This window comes from Physeter macrocephalus, chromosome 6, assembly GCF_002837175.3.
Source record: "Physeter macrocephalus isolate SW-GA chromosome 6, ASM283717v5, whole genome shotgun sequence".
Taxonomy (NCBI): Eukaryota; Metazoa; Chordata; class Mammalia; order Artiodactyla; family Physeteridae; genus Physeter; species Physeter macrocephalus.
In genome coordinates, this window is record NC_041219.1 from 61,355,119 (window position 1) to 61,374,827 (window position 19,709).

At 46.6% G+C, this 19,709-nt stretch overlaps 1 protein-coding gene across 8 annotated transcripts in view; it reads right to left on the bottom strand.

Annotated features, from left to right (window-relative positions):
* The window catches only part of DUSP16 (dual specificity phosphatase 16), an 82,969-nt gene that overhangs the window by 23,370 nt on the left and 39,890 nt on the right, over positions 1-19,709 (bottom strand). For all 8 annotated transcript variants that reach the window (XM_028491033.2, XM_028491031.2, XM_028491028.2 and 5 more), the window contains 2 exons: positions 19,244-19,382; positions 2,459-2,622 (listed from right to left, as the gene is read on the bottom strand). In XM_028491033.2, the coding sequence (XP_028346834.1) occupies positions 2,459-2,622; positions 19,244-19,382 (303 nt within the window). The remainder of the gene's footprint in view (positions 1-2,458; positions 2,623-19,243; positions 19,383-19,709) is intronic.

Sequence of the window (19,709 nt, forward strand, 5' to 3'; positions counted from 1 at the left end):
TGCATCGGCAGGCGGACTCTCAACCACTGCGCCACCAGGGAAGCCCAAGCCTAGCATTTTAAATGATAAACACTATTATCCTCCTCAGAAAATTTCCGTGACATGCTTTTAACATATTTTAGTGGCACTTTATTAAAAATAAATAAATAAATAAATAAATAGGAAGATGACTAATAAAGTTAGTGGTCTTGTGGTGGTTGTTCTTAGAAACTTCTAAGTTTGACTAAAAAGGAACGTACTATTAGGGCAGATTATAAAATCTTCATCTCTGGAGATCTTCCAGAAGAAGAGAGCACGTTATTTCTCCTGGAAAGTTTAAACCAGAGAGTGGAGAAGAAGATGAGTTTATGCTGTTTTCGAAAGAGAGGCACATCCAGTTCTAAAACCCATCAGCGGGGTGGTGTTGTGGAATTTACTTAACACTTCTGGAATTACGATTTCTTCATTACTGAAGGAAGGAGGCTGACTAAATGATCTGTAAGACCCCCTCCAGCACTAGGACTCTTCTCAACAGTGAATCTAGAGGTTACATTCATAGACGTTTCTACTCACCACTTTGAAAGCACTCTTCTCACCACTCCCTAGTCTGCACGTCGGGAGCGTCTAAAGCAGCTTTCCCACAGTCCTCCCGAATGACTCCTTGCTCAAGCTGTTTCCCCATGAGCTTGCATAAACCCATTCTCCCCCTACAACCATTTCCTTTCAAGGCATCTATGTGCCTATGCTGTTTAGCATACAGACATGTAGGAGCCAATTAAAAACAGAAAACTATCAGCCCCCGGCACACCTCAAACTTCAGGCTCCAGTTTAACCGCTCTCACCCTGCAGGCCTCACTTAGCTGTTAACTGACACATTTGTTAAACCTGGAAAAGGTATGCAGCAAAATCAAGGTACCACTGCATTGAATGTCAGAAGTAACAAAAAGGACCTGTAACCCAACTACTTGTAAAATCACCTGCCAGCTGACTGGTTAAGTTTTACTGGGGGTAATTCTGAACAGGATCCTTAACTAGGAATTTTATTTCATTTTGTTTTATTTGCTGATCTAAGGATTAAATAAAGCATCTCCAGGTTTGCCCCAGGGATGCATGTGACTTTAGGAAATTAATTTGGCTTTCTGTGACATAGTTTGCTTATCTCTCAAAGAGCACTAATAAAAATCACGTGCTCAAAGACATCGTGACCCCACCAGAAAGGCTCAGTGCAAGCATAAGCTATCAAATTTCAAATACCTCACAGAACGAGCAGACATGTTAGCAAAAACGTCCAGGCAAAATTTTGAAGAGGCAGGAGTTTTGAGAACAAAAAAGAAAAAAAGAGCAAAAAGAATGCCTCCTTGCTGCCCAATGAGAGGGTGTTTTTGCTTTCCACGTGCTAAAATAAAGCAAGCCCACCTGGAAGCTTATTTTACGATCAGCCCAATTCTTTCAGCTACTCGAGCAGAAATACCCAAAAAGCAGCACTTGTAAATCACCAGCAGTTGAATTAAGATCTTTGATTGCTTTTTCAATTAGAGGTGATGTAAATAAGAGGTTTTAGAGACAATTCACTTTCCAGGCAGTTAGAGCACTGTTTTCTAGCACCACTGGTTAAGAGCATATAAGCAGTGGAGACAGACGGATCTTAGTTCTACTGCTGTTATGTGTGTACCGTTATATATAATGGCCTCAATCCATCAATACGGCTCCTCTGCTGGGTACACCTTGTTCAGAATGACTCACATCCTTTTCATCCAGGATTTATGGTCCTCCCTCTTCTTTCTCAACCAAACTGCTCCAAGGGGCCTCAGGCGGGGCGCCTGCAGCGCAACTTCTTTTTTTTTTTTTCTTTTTTTGCGGTACGCGGGCCTCTCACTGTTGTGGCCCCTCCCGTTGCAGAGCACAGGCCCCGGATGCACAGGCCCAGCGGCCATGGCTCATGGGCCCAGCCGCTCCGCGGCACGTGGGATCCTCCCGGACCGGGGCACGAACCCGTGTCCCCTGCATCGGCAGGCGGACTCTCAACCACTGCGCCACCAGGGAAGCCCTGCAGCGCATCTTCTTAGCGCTGGTCCTCACCATCCTTTTAACCCCCTCCCCGCCCCTCTAGCCAGGAGTCATCATGAGATCTTCCTCAATCCAAGCCAACCCGAGTCCCTTTCTAGTTGCTGCAGTAAATAAATACATTTCTATATGTGAAATAATCTAGGCAGCATTAGCCTTCCTGGGTGTGCCCCACCGCAGGTCTCTTGGACCTGTAAGAACAGCACACTTCACAACAGCTTAGCCTTCCTACGGCGATCCGAACGTCACAGCAGACGGCACTGGGGAGGATGGCACGGCCGCCGGGCTGCTCACAGGGGAGCTGCACTAAGAACATGGGGTGCGTGTGTCTGAAAGGACGGCCCACTGGCAACCCAGTGCTTCTCCAGCTGCTGTCAAGAAACCCCGCGATGAAGGATATTTTCAAAGCACCCACCTTGTTGAGGACATCGCGCTGGCAGCCAAGATAGAGATTGGGCAGAATTCGGGTTGGCCCAATGTTGGCAACAGGTAAGCAAGGCTGAGAAATGCAGGTGGGGACTAGGGTGGATCTTCCTTCACAGAGGCCAGGGAAACAGCGGGAGAACTCGGCAAACCCACCTAAGGACAGACAGGGTACAGTTATGCCGTGCGCAAAACCAGCCTTCTGCTCACGACTCAAATACAGCTGTCTGAAAAGAACAATCAGCTCCCACAGATGCAAGTGGATCCCCGTCCACAGCTGCTCGGCGTGGGGTACAATCCAGCACCAGCCCTGGCTCTGCAAGCCCACGAAAGGGACCCCAGGCCCTGAAGGCACTTACGGTGACTCCCCCCTTGCTCTCACTCCCTTCACCTTCGCGCATCCCACGTCTTCTCCCTGCTCCCTGTCCTATTTCGTGTGACTTCAAGAGGACTGAAAGTAGCAGATAACCAAGCCAAGACAGATGCACAATGGGGAGACAAAAACACATGAACTGAGGCCAGATGTGACTTCTTCAAAATGAAATTGACAGAGTTAAAAGTTCCTTCTAGAATGAACTTTAAATCTTCCTACTGTGTAAGTTTTATATTTCAAAGATACCACATACTCCCCTTACTCTTACAAATATTCTCTATATCGAGGGTCGCGTAATTACCCCCGATTCCGGGGTCTCCCGTTCGTTGGCTGAGCGCTGTGAACAAGGGCCGACAGACCCTAACTGCTCAGGTTACATGGACGCCTTGCGGCAAGATTTCTGGACTCAGAGGAATTCAGTGTTTCCTAGTCCCGTCCTTATAATGACCTACTCTATGATCTTCATTAGGTCACAATCTCACTACCTGTTAATGAAGAGAAATCTACTGGCTAAGGGGACACTCTCACCTCCTTTCAGAAAAGAAAAGATGAACAAGGTCTTCACTGGGTTTTCCAATCTAAATACTCCTTGCTATCCAAATCCAAACCCAAGAACTGAATACATTCTGATACATTTTCAGATAAACCCCTCCCTATCCAGACCCTCACTAGTCACTACATCTAAACTCGGAACCAAAGACATTTGGATGATAGGGAATATGTGTATATTTTTAATACTACGAAATTAAAAAACAATTTTAACTTGTTAAGAAGACAGAGCAGCCTCATTTTTACCTCTTTAATCGAGCCTTAAAAAGGACCCTAGTTGGGACTGACATATACACACTGCTATGTATAAAACAGATAACTAATGAGAAGCTACTGTATAGCACAGGGAACCCTACTCAGTGCTCTGTGGGGAACTAGCTGGGAAGGAAAACTAAGAAAGAGTGGACACATGTGTACATATGACTGATTCACTTTGCTATACGGCAAGAAACTAACACAGCATTGTAAAGCAACTATACCCCAATAAAAAATAAAATCTTAAAAAGGACCCTAGAATCTCGTTAAATATTTATCTCCACCTCCTTGAGCTACATTCCATTAGCCTTTCCTGCGCTTCCAGAAACATATAAAATATGCCCTCAGAAACCGCGGAAGTGCAGGGAGCTGATGGGGGAGGTGTCGCCCTTTTTTATCCCCTGTATTGTGTTCGGCGCAAGCGTGACCCTGTGGACTCCTGCGTCCGCTGTCTGTGCTCGGCGCGGGGTGCACGGTGCAGCAAGCTGGGTGACAATAGCCACGCCACCTGCAAGATGAGGCTGTGCATCCCGAGCCTCCGACCCAAGCGTCTGCACTGTTTTTACTCTTAAGCAGTTTGCTTACGAAAGTTCTTAAGGTAAGCTGATAGAAAGAGCAGGGGGTTCCATTACAGAAACCCCACCTTCCTCTGCGGGACCGACGAGGCCCTGGGGACCTGTACCTGTTCAGCGTTAAGGCTGCATTTCTTGCCCTTTCCAAACGCGCTCTCCAGCCACACAGAACTCACCGTCACCTCACGCCTTCCCGCTGTTCTCTCACCACCACCAGCCCGCCCCGTGCGCACACACACAGCATACAAACCCCTCGCGCGTGAGCCCCGCGACCGTACGGCAGAGGGGGGACGAGCGCGGGCCCTGTACCTGAGTCTGTGTCCTGGCTTCACCTTGTCCTAGCTGTCAGGTTTGGACAAGGGACTTATGCCCTCTGGCTATCAGTTTCCTGTCCGTAAAATGGGAAGAATGATCACACGCCCCTCACAGAGCTGTCAGAGGACTGAAGTGGCTAATATGCCTGAGTGCTTTGTGCCTGCACAGAGGGAGCCCTCCATGGTACAGTGATCCGACATCGAGTTCCCGGCTTCATCTGTGGACCCTCCTCCTCCACCCCCGATCTGCAGCTACACCTGAGACAAAGCGAAAACAGTCATGCTTCTAAGGCTGCATTTCCCAGAGTCTGCTCCAGGGCGCCGGCATCCCACAGGAAGCTGACAGACGGGGTATTGGTCCAAAAAGTAAGAGAAACACTGCATATCACGTCTCCCTGGGAGACTCACAGCACACATATTAAAAGCATATTAAAAGCTCTGGAAAAAATCTCTAAGGAAACTAGTTTACTTTCATTTAATTTAAGGGTCCCAAACTTATTTGACCATGGAATTTCCCCTCCCATTTTCCCCCCTAAAATCTCTTAAAATCTTAGCTGGTGGAACTCACACTCAAGGAGATGCTGTGCTAGGGCTGTTGCATCTACTGAAATGAAGTAAATTAGAATCCCGACACCTAAAGTATAAGCCACGGCAATCTCAAAAAAGGGGTCAGTTAATATTGGCATACGTATATGCCTGTCACTGTTTAGGATTTATCATTTTATTTCATTAATGTTTTGTACTTTTCAGTCTCTTAACTGCATAATGCAGTTATTTAAGGTAAGTTTTTCCCTCAAAGCAGTTCTTGTAATAATAGATGTTAAAGAGTCTATACATTATTTGCCTATCTTACACCTACCCAACACGGTAACTGACGGCCACTATTTTGATTATAATTTAAATTTTAACTTCCATTAACTTTTGTTGTTCTGGTGTTTCTCTAAAGAACTGTTTTCATAGTTTTTCCTACTCTGGCTCCAAAACAGTTCGTGGGATGATCTCTCATTTAAATCCAACAAAACGAGAGTCCAGTAAATGTTCTCAGAGAAGAGAGAAACCAGACAATCCTAGGAAACTCCACTTGAATTCCATTTGAAACTTATAAGTCATCTTATTTATAAATAATATAAGGACTCCCAGAGTTACTGAACATTTACTATGTGACAAGCATTGCTCTAAGCGCTTTACAAGGATTTGTTCAATCTTTACAACTGCCCCATGAGGTAGGTGCTTCAATTGCTCCCATTTTACAGATAAGGAAAGAGAGGTTCAGAAGGACACAGGGTGATAACCAACAGAGCTAGACGTGAGCCCGGCTCGAGATCGTACTCTCACTCGCTCTGCTAAACCGTGTCTCCAAATACCACAGAATTAACTGCAACGCCCTCTAGGATGTGGGGACAGCCTGCCGACATCTCTGGGGTCCTGCCCTCATTTTAGCCTCATTTCACCAGGCTGAAAATGGCCACAGGCCTCTCCCAAACTGACGGAAGAGCCTTGCTTCCCCCAAGCCACATGGCTCAAAAACTTCGATGAGGGAGAGAAAAGGGAAGGACATCTGACCTGACCAGAGAAACAAGAACTCTGTAAGTGTGCGTCACATGAGACCAGTAACAAAGCTGAGGAAGAACTAGCGGGGGATACAAAAAACACGGTCATGGCCGGCTTACGATCACAGTTTGTGAATCGCTGGTGAGACTGTTGCTGCGTCTCGGTGACTTTCAGCCTGTCCTCCGCTGAACTACATTCAGAGGGGACAGATTCTCCAACAGTCATAATAAACTCAAGGCCGACCAGCCTGGGCTGTTTGAAGTGCAGCTCTATCATTCATTTTATCCTAAATCACTTCTAACTTTGGTGGTCCTAACAAGTAAATGTGAGTGTGGCTCTAGAAAATTCTATGAAAACAGAAAAAAAAAAAAAAAAAAGAGAGAAAGCAGTCACTATTCAGCCTCAAAACAAAACCCCAAAGCCAAACAAAACAGCAATAACACATTATAAAACAAACAGAAACTTTTTTTTTCTAACAAATTTTTTCAACTAATCTCTAGCAGCACAAATCCAAACAGCCTTAAAATATTTAACAGATTTTGCGAAATCAGAGCATTCATCTAGTGCTCAGTCTGGCTTGAAATGTCCCAAACCAGGACTCCTGGTAACTTCCACAAAACACTACCTCAGCCAAAGAGTACATTTTCCCTGATCTTTATCTCTGACAATGTTCCACTCTGCTGACATCCTCCTTTATTGACAGTTTTTTCCATTCGCTGACCTTTCATTCATCGTTGGACTCCAGTGACCCCAGTTTCATTTCATTAATTAACAACAGATGAGACACTGCCTGACTTACCCGAACCCTTGAGAAACTATCTGTAGCCTCATCAGCAACTCAGTTTTGAAATATGTCTGAAATGTCCCTCTTCCTCTTACAAGAAGAAAAGTACAATTCATCTATGTAAACTTTCTGTTACAAACGGCCGACAGACACAGAATCAAGAGTCATCTCTGCCCTTGTCCCAACTCTGCTGTCCCCAGACCCTAAGTTAGATTCTATTATGACAAGAAGACACAACATCAGTTCATGATCTCCACTTGTTTACTGTGAAAGCAGCACTGAGAAACTGACACACTTTTTGAAAAAGTTTAAAAATATTTTTTAAAGTTGTTCAAGTATCTGACTCACCGTCCAATTTTGCCAAGTTTCTCCTGTCCCTAGATTTTATGCTGCTTATCATCTAGGAATGGAGAAAACAGAAAGTCGAACAACGCACGTGTGCTTCCCTAAGACAGACCTGAATCTCGGAACGCTGTACCGGCTTTGGCCCCTTGTGCTAGGAGCGTTTGTTTTAAGAGGAAGGAAGACACATATGCAGACACCCTGGCCTGTAGAGAAATGGGGGTGGGGAGACCAGCGGATAGACATAAGGACACCACTGGCCTCTACAGACTTGGATGAACAGGCAGACAAACTGCAATGTTAAAAATCCATATTTCTGTTAGTCTTTACCTGTAGAATGCATGTTTATAAATAAAAACATACATATTACTTTGGACGGAGAAAACACTTGGTACAGCTTAAAGGCATTCATAATTTGTATATCACTTTCTTCTCATTCAGCCAAGAAACACTTCTTCCCTTAAGAGTACCTCTTTCACAGTTCAAACCATAAATATAATTTTCTATAAATGCCAATGTCAACCACCATTCCATTTTCAGAGGGAAAAAAAGTCTGCCATGTAAAATAAAATACATAAAGCGATGCCACTAAACAATTCTAACTGGTCGGTTTTCTCTTCCCCGTGACCCTTGCAGTTATAAATCACAGAGTTGTTTCTTAAAATAAAAGAATATTCACAAAAGTAGCACTTTACTACAGATTAGCAATGTTAATTTTAAGAGGCAAATTCTCAAAATGTATCCGTATCCTTTTAGCCAAACCAGAGATAAATGTCAATTCCATGACTCTGAAGACAGTTCCTTGCAGGGAGAAACAGAGGGCTGCTCACTTATGCTTCAGTCCAAATGGGGAGCGAGTCATAAGAGCTTTCTCAGTTGACAGAGCTGCCTAAGCTGGAAAGGGGGATTAAAGGCAGCCCCTTCCCACACCGGGGATGAGTTCCATGGCTATGTACAGAAATCTATTGACACAAAGCTCTACTTTATGAAAGATATTTTTCTAAAGTCATATGCAAATTTAATTTCTGTACATTAAATCACTTTCACAGTTTATATAATTTCAGCTTTTAAATAGAGTTCTCATGCAGTTTAACCCTTTTGTAAAACAAAGACCCCCTTTTTGCGACATAAATACGACCCATTCGTTTACTTATTCTAGAATGTATGTGAAGGATTCAAGTGGAGTTTTCCTGCACCTGTAGAGAACAGTTCTCTCCATACGGAAAATAAAATCTGGGCTTTGCTATTACACAAAGGAGACAGCCCTAACATTGAACAACGAAATGCTGAAATGTGTACTTGGGAAGTATTTTAATTGCTCTCATGAATAACTATTTTGCACTTTAGTCTGAAGTGACCGATTCAGGCAACTTTATCCTCTAACCATTTAAAAACACGCAAGCATGGTCACAGTTCTCCCAGGGTCAGTGGACTGTATATATGGAAAGCTGAAACTACTGACATAAAATGCAAAGGAAAGGCAACATAATTTTGTACCTCCAAAGAAAGCAAACAAAAATATGTAACTGTACTTTTCCAATGTACATAGGTTGGTCTGGGTAAGCCCAGCCACACGGGCTTGAGCGATCATTTCCAGGAGGGTAGAGAGCACGGCACACTTTCCTCAACAACATGAGCAGCAATTATGTCCTGTCTAGTCAACTCTCCGCCGAGCAGCACAGAAGAGAAAAATCCCAAATGACGTGGAACGTTCATTTTAAACTCTTATTCCATCTCCTCCATCCACTTGAGAGGATGGTGGACAGACATGCATTTCTGTGGAGATCCTCCAGGAAGCCTGAGAAGTAGCCTCCATCTCACAAAACGTGCCCCATAAATAACACCCCCCAAAAAGCTCACTCTGTATGAAAACAACCTATCACCTGGCACAGCTGGGGAATGGGACATTCTAGCTAACTTTTTTTTTTAAACAAAACAATCCCATCTCTCTCCCTTTTTAAAATTAATTAATTTATTTATTTATTTATTTTGGCCGCGTTGGGTCCTCACTGCTGCGCGCGGGCCTTTCTCTGGTTGCGGCGAGCACCAGCTATTCTTCGTTGTGGCGCACGGGCTTAGCTGCTCCGCGGCACGTGGGATCTTCCCGGACCAGGGCTCGAACCCGTGTCCCCTGCACTGGCAGGCGGATTCTTAACCACTGCGCCACCAGGGAAGCCCTCCAGCTAATTTTTGGATTAACACAGTTATCAAACACACAATAAACCAATTAAAAATTTTCAAAATACTAGCGTAAAAAAAAGCGCTAAATACTAAAATAGTGCAACTTCTAAGAGTTCTCGTGACTCCTGATGTCTAAATCTTACATTCCTCAAGATAATGTTATCTAGATCAATTCGACTGGCAAAATCCAGAAGCGTTGTTTAGTAAGGAGTTCTCAGAAGATGTCGAGTGATATGTTTTTCCTCTTTTACTGATCTTTCAGATTGGCAATACATAACTCTACCCAGAGGCTCTTCTTCAAGACACACGCACACGTGCACACACGCACAGCCAGGCAGGACTCTCAATACACGCCTTCAAACAAAGATTGTTCTGAACAGCACAACCAGAACGACCAATGAAAAGGAATTACGGCCAGAATCCACCCTCGGCTGAGCAAAGGCCACCAGCGCTATAAGCAGGAGAGGGGTTCATCACAGAGGCCACCCGGCTGGTCCTCCAGTGACTTTAAGACGTGAAGCCACAGTCAAGCGAACAGCAGCCTGGGGCTTCCTGAGGAGGAAGGACCTAGAAGGCCTCTGCTTCCATCAGCACGGAAGGAGGAGGTTACTAAGGAGATCACCTTTGCTCATGTTCACCTGAAAATCAAAGATTTCCAAGGTTGCATTTGGGGGCTTGAAGTCCCAAACTCCAACCTAACATTTTCAATCCTCTTTTGGTCATTTTCCCTTGAAAGACTTAGCGATACCTTTAAAATAAATTCCAAGCCAGTATCTCGCTCTCTTTGGTTCTGTATCCCTGTTCGCGGCTGCCCCGTTCTCCCAGTCACCTCAACAGGAGCCACCTGGTATGCCAACACTCGGACTTGCCTTTGCGACGTCCGTCTGTCTGTCCCTGCCTCCCCGGCCCAGCCCACGAGCTCCACGCCACACCGTCAGATAAATTCAGGAACAGCTCTCTCTGATCCGTCCGTCCTTTTCCCAACTTGTTTCCACTCTGCTGCCAGATTAAGCTCCTAAGATAAAGTGTTGATGTATCCTCTGCTCCCAAATACCCACAGAATACAATCCAAACTTCCTGATCAGACACTCAAGCCCTTCATCAGCTGATCCCGCTCTACTGTCCACCCTCGCTGTCCCTGTCTACCCACCACCGTGTCCCAGGCCCATTCTTACTGTTTTACCACCACACCTGGGCTTTCTCATCTCCCGCCTCTGGCAACAACCAGGGAAGTCCCTCTAGTTTCAATTCTATTCTGTTGCATTTTTAAAAATTCTGCTGTATTAAAACAAAAAAAATTCTTCCCTGACCAGTATATTTAAATATGATCTTGCCAACTGAGAACTTCTATAAAAGGTATAGCCATGGGAATTCCCTGGCAGTGCAGTGGTCAGGGCTCCGTGCTTCCACTTCAGGGAGCACGGGTTCGATCGCTGGTCAGGAAACTAAGATCCCACAAGCCACGCAGCCAAAACACACACACACACACACACACACAGAGCCATCACATGGCAGTAAGAATTTACCATTAACCTGGTAATTGTGAATTCTCTTTCTGTTTGTGTGTGTGTGTGTGTGTGTGGTGACCTCTTACCTCTCCAGCTATAATACCCTGTGAACTGTCTGCATAAGAATTGTGTCTCACACTCCTTTGCAATCACCTCTGCTTGGCGCAGAATTAAATGTTTACTGAATCCTCCCTTGACACAATGAATCGCTGTTGATGGACATAAGTCTTGTGTATTTCGGGTGTTCAAAAGGACTTCCTGATTCCACTCAGAGCTGAGAGCTCTGTGGGCCTGGGTGTGAGCCCAGAACCTGCTTCCTACTCCTTGACCACAAGGCCCCAGAGGACCCTCAGGGTGAGCAAAGCAGCACAGGGCAAGGAAAACATTTCTCTGCTACGATAGGTTAAAAAGGGAGACTTGGTAAATGCTGCTTTCATCATCCAGAAGCCCCAGTGACTCCTCAGGGTGCTTCTATCACGTCCAGGGAACTTTCCATGAGAGGTGGGTTCCCTCGGCAGCACGGGACTACAGAGTCCGGTACGACACCCAGGGCTCAGGGAACCAGGGGCACAGCTCTCAGGAAACGAACTGGACCAACTACCATCAGATCCCGGCTAAGGATGAAGCGGCTGCCGGATGTGCCCCTGGTGACCGTCAGGGGGCAAGGCCTCGTGAGACCAGCCATCGGGAGACGATGCTCTGAGTCCCGCGCAAAAGGGAACAGGAGTCTGGTCTCCGGAGGACGACCCTTCGGAGTCCAACCTGCCTGACGTGTGAACTGTGCGTGGGCCACCACACAGCTCACTTCTTGGGCCTCTTCCCGCGAAGCTCAGGCTTCCTAATCCACCCCGAGCAGGCCCTCCCGGGACCCCCTGGGGTGTGTCCACTCCGGCAGCCGTCCTCCTCCGGGGCCAAGCGCACCGCCTCCCAGCAGATGTGGCGGACCAGCGGGAAGGAAAGGGTCCCCGTTGGTCAGCCAAACAACCCCGGAGACCACTGGCATCCACAGGAGGGTGCAGAGCCAGGCCGTGGGCACTGTTGTGAGCCGGACACGGCGCTGGGCGATGGGGCAGCGGTGACCACGACAGAGGCCCTCTCTGGAACTGACCGTTCAGTGGGGCAAACTTCAACCAAATAATGAGATGAATAACTGGCTAATTATGGTGGGTGGCCAAAGGAGTGTGTGTGACAGAGGACACCCAACTCTGCCTGGGAGCCGGCGGGTGGGGGGTGCGGCTTGACGGCCACCGTGAATCCAGCAGGAGACACCTGGGTACCTGGGGAGAGGGGGACACTTCGAGGAGGAGGAGGGTGCCTCTGGGCTGCAGGTCTCGGGCAACCGAGGCTGAAGTGCTAAAATACACACACACACACACACACACCACCAACCTGAGGACGGAGAGGGGCACGAGGTGAGGGCACAGAGGCAGGCAGGAGCCGACGCTGCAGGGCTTCAGAGTCAGGGAAGGATTCTGGAACTTACCCTAAGAGCACTCATGCAGGCTACGCTGCGGAGTGATATGATCACAGTTACACTGAAAACATCAAGGAGAGACGTAACGTTGGCGAGAGTGTGAGGAAAGGGCGGAGAGGCAGCAAGACAGGGTGAGGGAGCAGGGAGGAGGGTCCCGGGGCAGGTCTGAGGGGCTGATGTGGGCCTGAGTTGGAAGCATAGCGCAGGGAGGCCAGAAGAAAGGTCTGGTGGCCAAGAGGTGACAGGTGTCGCCAAGCCTCCAAGGGCTCGCCAGGCCAGCCCCGCAAAGCACAGACTCGTCCTTCCAGGCTGAAGGGCCCACACAGCCCGGCCGCACTTCCCCTCAATTCCCCTTCCTCCCGTCACAAAAAGTCCACTCAGTCTCCTGGCTGCCTCCTAAAATCTGTGTTCACTCCTGACATTTTTAAGTATGTCAGTCCACCGAGGACCCTCCCCCACCCACATCTTACTCACTTTTCAACGTTCGATTAAAATTCCACCGCCGTCCTCACACCTTCCCCAACTACTGCAGGCAACACCAAGTCACCCCTCATCACTGTGACACACAGCTCGACGCACTGTCATCTGCTTCTATTTCATCCGCTCCAGACGTGTTGCCCCAAATTAACCGAGGGGTCTCAAGGGCAGGGGCAAGACGTGCACTCTTCCAGCACCCTATCCCCCGGGCCCACCCAAGGGAGCCCTCGAACACTGTGAGGCCAGCTGGATGGACAGGACACAAATGACATGACCAGGGCAGGGCAACACTGACGTCACCACTGTCACCCAGGGTGCTTCTGTGTAGCTTGTGCAAAATGTCAGGGTGAGGAACTGTCTCGAGCCTGGTCTGCGGTGCATTTGTTACACAGACACAGCCTCGGGCATGATGTCTTGGCCACCGGTAGCTGGGGAGTGACAGAGCTGGCTTGTTACCACACAGGCAGGTAAGAACTGGAGAAAAGACGGGCCAGTTTAGATAACCTCATGCAAACGGAGAAGCAGAGCCAGCAACTACACGGCAACCAGTGGGCGAAACGGCACCTATTTTTAGTCTGTTTTCAGTGGCTCTCACCGCAGCTCTTTCAACACAAGAAGAGCCAATTCCTGAATAACTGCAGCACTTTGACTGGAATCCATTAACGCCAATCTCTTTTACCAGCTACTACAGGATCTGAAATGGGATGACCGAAGATTTCCCTTCTCTAGACACAAGGACGGAAGAAACGCCACACTGGATAAGAGAACGGATGAGGAGAACGGCGCGCACAGCAAATCTGTAAGCAGGAGGATCAGGTTCTGCCCTACTTCCATTAGGAAGGTGACTGGTTCCACTAAACCAAAGCTGCACATTTATTACACAGAACTGCGGACTGAATCTCGATTCCTGTTAAACTGAAAATGTGTCAAGAGTCAAATACATTTTTATTCACTCCTAGCTCTAACTACAGTAGCAACTCTAACTCAAAACAAAGAAGTACATTATTTGGCCTTTAGCCACAGCAGACATTAATCTAAGACCTTAGCTGTGTTCAGAGACGAAATGTTTCTAAGAGCCCTCGGCACTGTGCCTGACACTGACCCCAGTGGTATCTTCTATCATTATCCGGGGTGGTATTTCAGCTCAGGACAGAGTAGACTTTTATTTGATGATTCCCCCCAGCTGAAAAAATTTAATGCTTAAAAATTTTATATACAGTCTATTTTTATACATTGCTTCTTCCATAAAATGTGAAGCAAGAATACGACTCTGAAGTCCACCAAGAGGCTGAGAGAGAGCTACCACAAAAAGCACAGCCTGACCTGAAGTGGGCACCCCTGATTCTCAGTCTAGCCTCCTGAGGGAATTCTAGAAGACTCAGGAATCATTGCAGACAGGGGCCTGGGCACACAGCGAGAATAGTGAGAGCTGGGGAGAGTCACGCAAGGGCTGTTATTTTCCTCGTCTGTAAATGAAAGGGCTGAGGTCTGTGATTCAATTAGGGTTTTGTGCTGCAGGGCAATCCTGTGCCTCATCACAGGGTAGAAAGGAGTGCTGTAGAATTAGCAAACTTTCGTGGGTCCCTTTTGCCTTTACTCAGAGTTACAACAGCGAGGAAAGAGAAGAAAATAATAGAACAGCAATCTTTATTTCTACGAAATGAACCCACTTATTCTCTTTTCTCTCTGTTAGCACACGCAAAAGAAGTCCAAATTCGGTGGTTTTTCTTTTTTTCTAATATATTTATTTTCAATCTGGCACCCTTAGAAATATATTGATAATAGACAAAGGCCAGTAAAATAAAGGAATATAATGAATAAAGGCCAAGAAACAAGATTATTTTTTAGAGAGAACTAGTTTTCTGAAGGTTAGCAAGACCAAAAAAGTTGATCAATAAGTCAAGGTTGGCAACTGTTTATACCCGTCGGCGATGAGGGACAACTTTCCAAAGGGATCCAAGTTCATTCTTTTTGGCTAAGATGAGGCTACAACTCATAGTAAAACCCTTGAATCCCATGGGGGTGAAACAATGCTATGGTCTAATCTGGCTTGGTTATTGGGAGACTACTGGGAGACTTATTAATGGCAGGATAATCAATTTACTTTTTAAAAAAAAATAAATTTATTTATTATTTTTGGCTGCGCTGGGCCTTGGTTTCTGCGCACGGGCATTCCCTAGTTGTGGCGAGCGGGGGCTACTCTTCGTTGCGGTGCGCGGGCTTCTCATTGCGGTGGCTTCTCTTGTTGCAGAGCGTGGGCTCTAGGCGTGCAAGCTTCGGTAGTTGTGGCACACGGGCTCGGTAGTTGTGGCGCACAGGGTTAGTTGCTCCGCGTGTGGGATCTTCCCGGACCAGGGCTTTAACCCGGGTCCTCTGCACTGGCAGGTGGATTCCCATCTACTGCGCCACCAGGGAAGTCCCTCAATTTACTTTTAAAGTACAAAAAAAATTATTTCAACTGTTCTCAATTCATGTGGATTCAAGGGCTTGTATCCTCCTATGAATGGCACTAGGTTTTCTAGAGCTCACAGCTCCTCATCAAAGTTCAGGATTTAAGCCCCGTTTAATTGTACTAGTGTTTTGTTTTGTTTTTTGGCCACACCACGTGGCTTGTGGGATCTTAGTTCCCCGACCAGGGATTGAACCCAGGCCCTCAGCAGTGAGAACTCAGAGTCCTAACCACTGGGCCACCGGGGGATTCCCTGTACTAGTGTATTTATTAGATCTTAAATCATGTTGAAATCTGCTTAAATAGATGGAAACATTTTCGTACTAGATACTTTTCCCATAACAGCTATATTTTTGCTCTACCTGAACGAAGACAACTTGCAAATCATTTATGTCAAAATATCCTCAGGGCTTCCCTGGTGGCGCAGTGGTTGAGAGTCCGCCTGCCGATGCAGGGGACGCGGGTTCGTGCCCCGGTCCGGGAGGATCCCACGTGCCGCGGAGCGGCTGGGCCCGTGAGCCGTGGCCGCTGAGCCTGCGCGTCCGGAGCCTGTGCTCCGCACCGGGAGAGGCCACAGCAGTGAGAGGCCCGCGTACCGCCAAAAAAAAAAAAAAAAAAAATCCTCAAGTTTTCGCTACACTTTCAGATTAGTTTCATCACTGTTTAACATAATCACTTACAAACTAAACTAAGTGAATAAAATAAGTCATATGAAATACAAATGGTATAAACCTACATGTAAGCTAATTTATATTTCAGATATTTATTGAAAACTGTGGAAGTGCTAGGCCTTGTGGGGAACACAGAAATGAACAAGACATAGTCCTCAGCTTGAAAAAGAGAATCCAGGAGGGGGGTTAAGCTAACAAATGAAAAAGATACATGACAACATAAGTTTAAATAAGATTTTCAGATAATAATCAAAGACTCGCATGTGGCATATGGCTATCAAATATTAATCACTTGGTTTAGAATACTGGCTGGGATTAAAAAGAGGGAAAGTTGATCAGTCAGGGGTCAAGATCGCTGGCCGAGCAGGCCCACAGATGTGGCCAATACAGGCCGAGTTCACTGCAGAACCAGGTTCTAAGTTTCAGGACTGGAAGGCTTGGGACCCCGGTCTCCCTGATAATCAGCTGTCAAAGTGGCTTAACAGGACCCCTTTCCCTGGCAGAAGCTGAAGTTTACCAGGCTAGCCTGTCCCAGAGCAGAACCTGCTGCTCCATGTGGAAGAATTAAGCCCACTGTGCTCCAGTGCAGCTTCCCCGAATGCAACCCTCTCCCGAAAGGGAGTCTTCATTGTTAATGTCCATGTAACTAGGTCCCACAGGTAAGTCTGGGTCTCCTCTTGCTGGAGGAAAAGGGCTTATTAAGATGCTTCCTCTATCAGTTCCCTGGGGAGGTCCTCTTCTTCCCCTTCTCCAGAGTCACTGCTCTGTAGGTAAGGTGGCCCTGAGAAGGTGAATGGAATTCGGGCCACAATTCTTCACTCCATATACTGATATAATGACCATAAAAAAACCATCTGACGTATCTAATACTTTCTTCCTGAATAATCTCAAAGTAAGTGAAAACTCTAAAGTGATGGAGAAATTACTCCAAGAAACCACTTTGTCTTTCCATTATCACATCCCCCCAGGGCCAACAAGCATCTGTAACTGCTGAAAGCATCAGGGGCAGCTTGTAGTGAAACTTGTCTCCAGCGACCCTGTCATTTCCCGTAGCACCTGTGGGACGCTAGCGTGCTTTTCCAAGGTCAGTTATTTTCCCCGAAGCAAAATATTTAAGAAACATGTGTTGATATGTCCTTCTACCCCACATCCCTGGGACGTCCTCCGAGCAGCTGCTGGACCTTGGCAAAAAACAAAAAACAAAACACTGCGGAGAACTGATGGTCACGCCTTCCCCAGCACTCTCTTCTACTAACTCCACTTTTCTGTCCACCCTGAGGAACAGGCTCACTAACTGAGGGAATTTCCAACTGGTCAGAAGCTTTCGGACGGCTGGGAGGCTTTCAATCATCCAGAACCCTCTCTGAGGTGTCCTAAGAAATCTCACTGCTCAGAAACTCCCAAACAAGGTCATTCAGTCCTTGAAGCCACCTTCTAAGCTAAAAGAAATACAGGATTCTGGGGTGTGGATGACGAGATGGAGCTGTGAATACACGTATGTGGTTCTCGGAGCTGCCTCGATGGGCTTTCGTTTAGGCCTAGGACCCATTTCCGGTACAAAGTGGGGATGCCAGGGGTTCGGACCAGCACCATCCCGCGTATCCCTAGGGCTGATCTCGATGGTCAGAATGAGTCCTTTTCCTTCCTTACTGCCCAGTGAGCACCCCTCCCAAAGCCGCACATGGCTGGAAAGAACCTTCCACATAACAAGGGAGAGCTCCTCGGGAAAGAGGAGAAACTACTTGAGTAACTAAAACTCGACATGAGCTCATTCCTCCAGGAGCGTCCGCCTGGCCAAGCTGTCGGGTCAGAGCCCCCGTAGAGAAAAGCGTCTCAAACAAGAGCAAGGAGGGATAATCACTTTCCGTCTGGGTGTACCCTCTTTAAGAAAAACCCTGGTTCCGTCAATAGGATTCCAAGGTAAAGTCCCTCACAGTGGCTCCAAGAAGCATGACTGCGTTCCTAAACTCAGCAACCGAGGTGAGTGCAGCTCTAATAACAGTTGTCGGATTTAACACAGTTACACTCCCAGTAGAAGACCATGCCTACCGACAGACACAGAACCTAATGCTATAATTCTGCATTACAGAGTTCTGAGAGCTACGTTCTGAGACCAGCTGGCTCCACTGTAGGACAGAATTGCAGCAGAGATGAAACGTGTGCCAACAGACCACCTGAAAGTGACAGGTAACTATGCTTATTCTTTGAAACCAGGAGCAAAAGCTGATGAGAGAGAAATGAAGACACAGAAGTCTTATTTAAACCTTCAGAGAGTTTAAATGTGGTAACAAACCAACAACTGATTCATCCTATTCTCTTACAACTGAAATGTCCATAGTCTAACAATCAATTGCCAGTAACATCAAGCTCACTGGACTCTCCTTGCAACAAAAGACGAAAGGTGCGAAAGTGACAATATCTGTCCATATTTTGTTCTTCTTAGATCAGATTTTTAAAAGTGATCTTGCCGATCACTGTGGCAGAATCTGCCGACACGGCGGCTTTGTGGTAAAGGTTACTGCGCATTGCCAAACTGTATTCCCTGCTCTGGGAGCCAGAGTGAGTGAAAGGGCTCCTGGACTGTCTGCCAAACAGGGAGAGCAAAGGATGAACAGTCTGCTTTGGAATTTGATGAGATGGAACTCCCACACCACCCTCCTTTAGGGCAGATATAAAATAGTCAGTCCTTTCCATGCACTTTATAAAGTCATCTGGTTGCTTAGCATTTGCAAGTTGAGACTTTTTTTTAGTTGTGAAAACAAAACAAAAATACGTAAGTTAGTTTTAAAATGTCCCCTCTAATCATTGGAAGAAATAGTCTGCACACATTCTCTTTCTGTCTCATTGTACGTAATGTCCAGGATGGGTGATCTTATCGCTGGAGTCCACTTCAACCAACAATGTTTAACAGGGGTCCACACTGAATACTGGACGGGTCCTCTCCTTGGGGGTGGGAACGGAGAGCAGGAGCTGAAATGCAGAGCATTCGGTGTCTGTAGATCTGTACAGGCACACAGATCTACATGGCACTTCTGGCTAATAAGTACCAGATGAAGAGGCATTGGAGCTAAATCAAAAATACTCTGACCAATGGGGAAGAACAACAGTATTCAGGTTAACTAGAAGAGTTACGTCAGTCAAAAGCTATAAATAAGTCATCTTACCCAATGACCTCAACGTTGCGTCCACCTAGTGTACGGTGAGCTCGCTGCGGAGCCCTGCTTACTCACAGGCTCAAGGAGGTTCCGAGTCTTCACAGTTCCACCACAAGCCTTACCTGCAAGCAGGTGAACAGAGCTGAAGCTCTTCTCCAGTTTACCCAGGAGTACAGTGAGAAAACAGTCTGAGGCCAGAGAGGCCACATCTTGGGAGCTCTGATCGTAAACTACAACCTTCTGACTGCAATCAGTGTCGACCTAAAATGCAAACGTGAGGCTGTCAGGGAGGAAAGCGAGGAAAAGAATCCCATACACCTCTGCTGTGAAGCAAGTAACTGCTTCCTGTTTTCCTTAATAATCTGAATAAAAATGAGATGTGGTCCATTTACTGGATCCACCAAGCATACATACGGTTTAAATGTTTGTAAAAATCAACATTTACAAGGCAAACTTGATGCTATTTCTGTGTAAATGTGCTCAAAACGCCCTAGTTTTAAATCCTCCACACGATAACAGGGTAAAAACATGTACAACAAAATGATACGCAACATAAACATAACGATCCCGGTCCCCGAACTAAAGAAA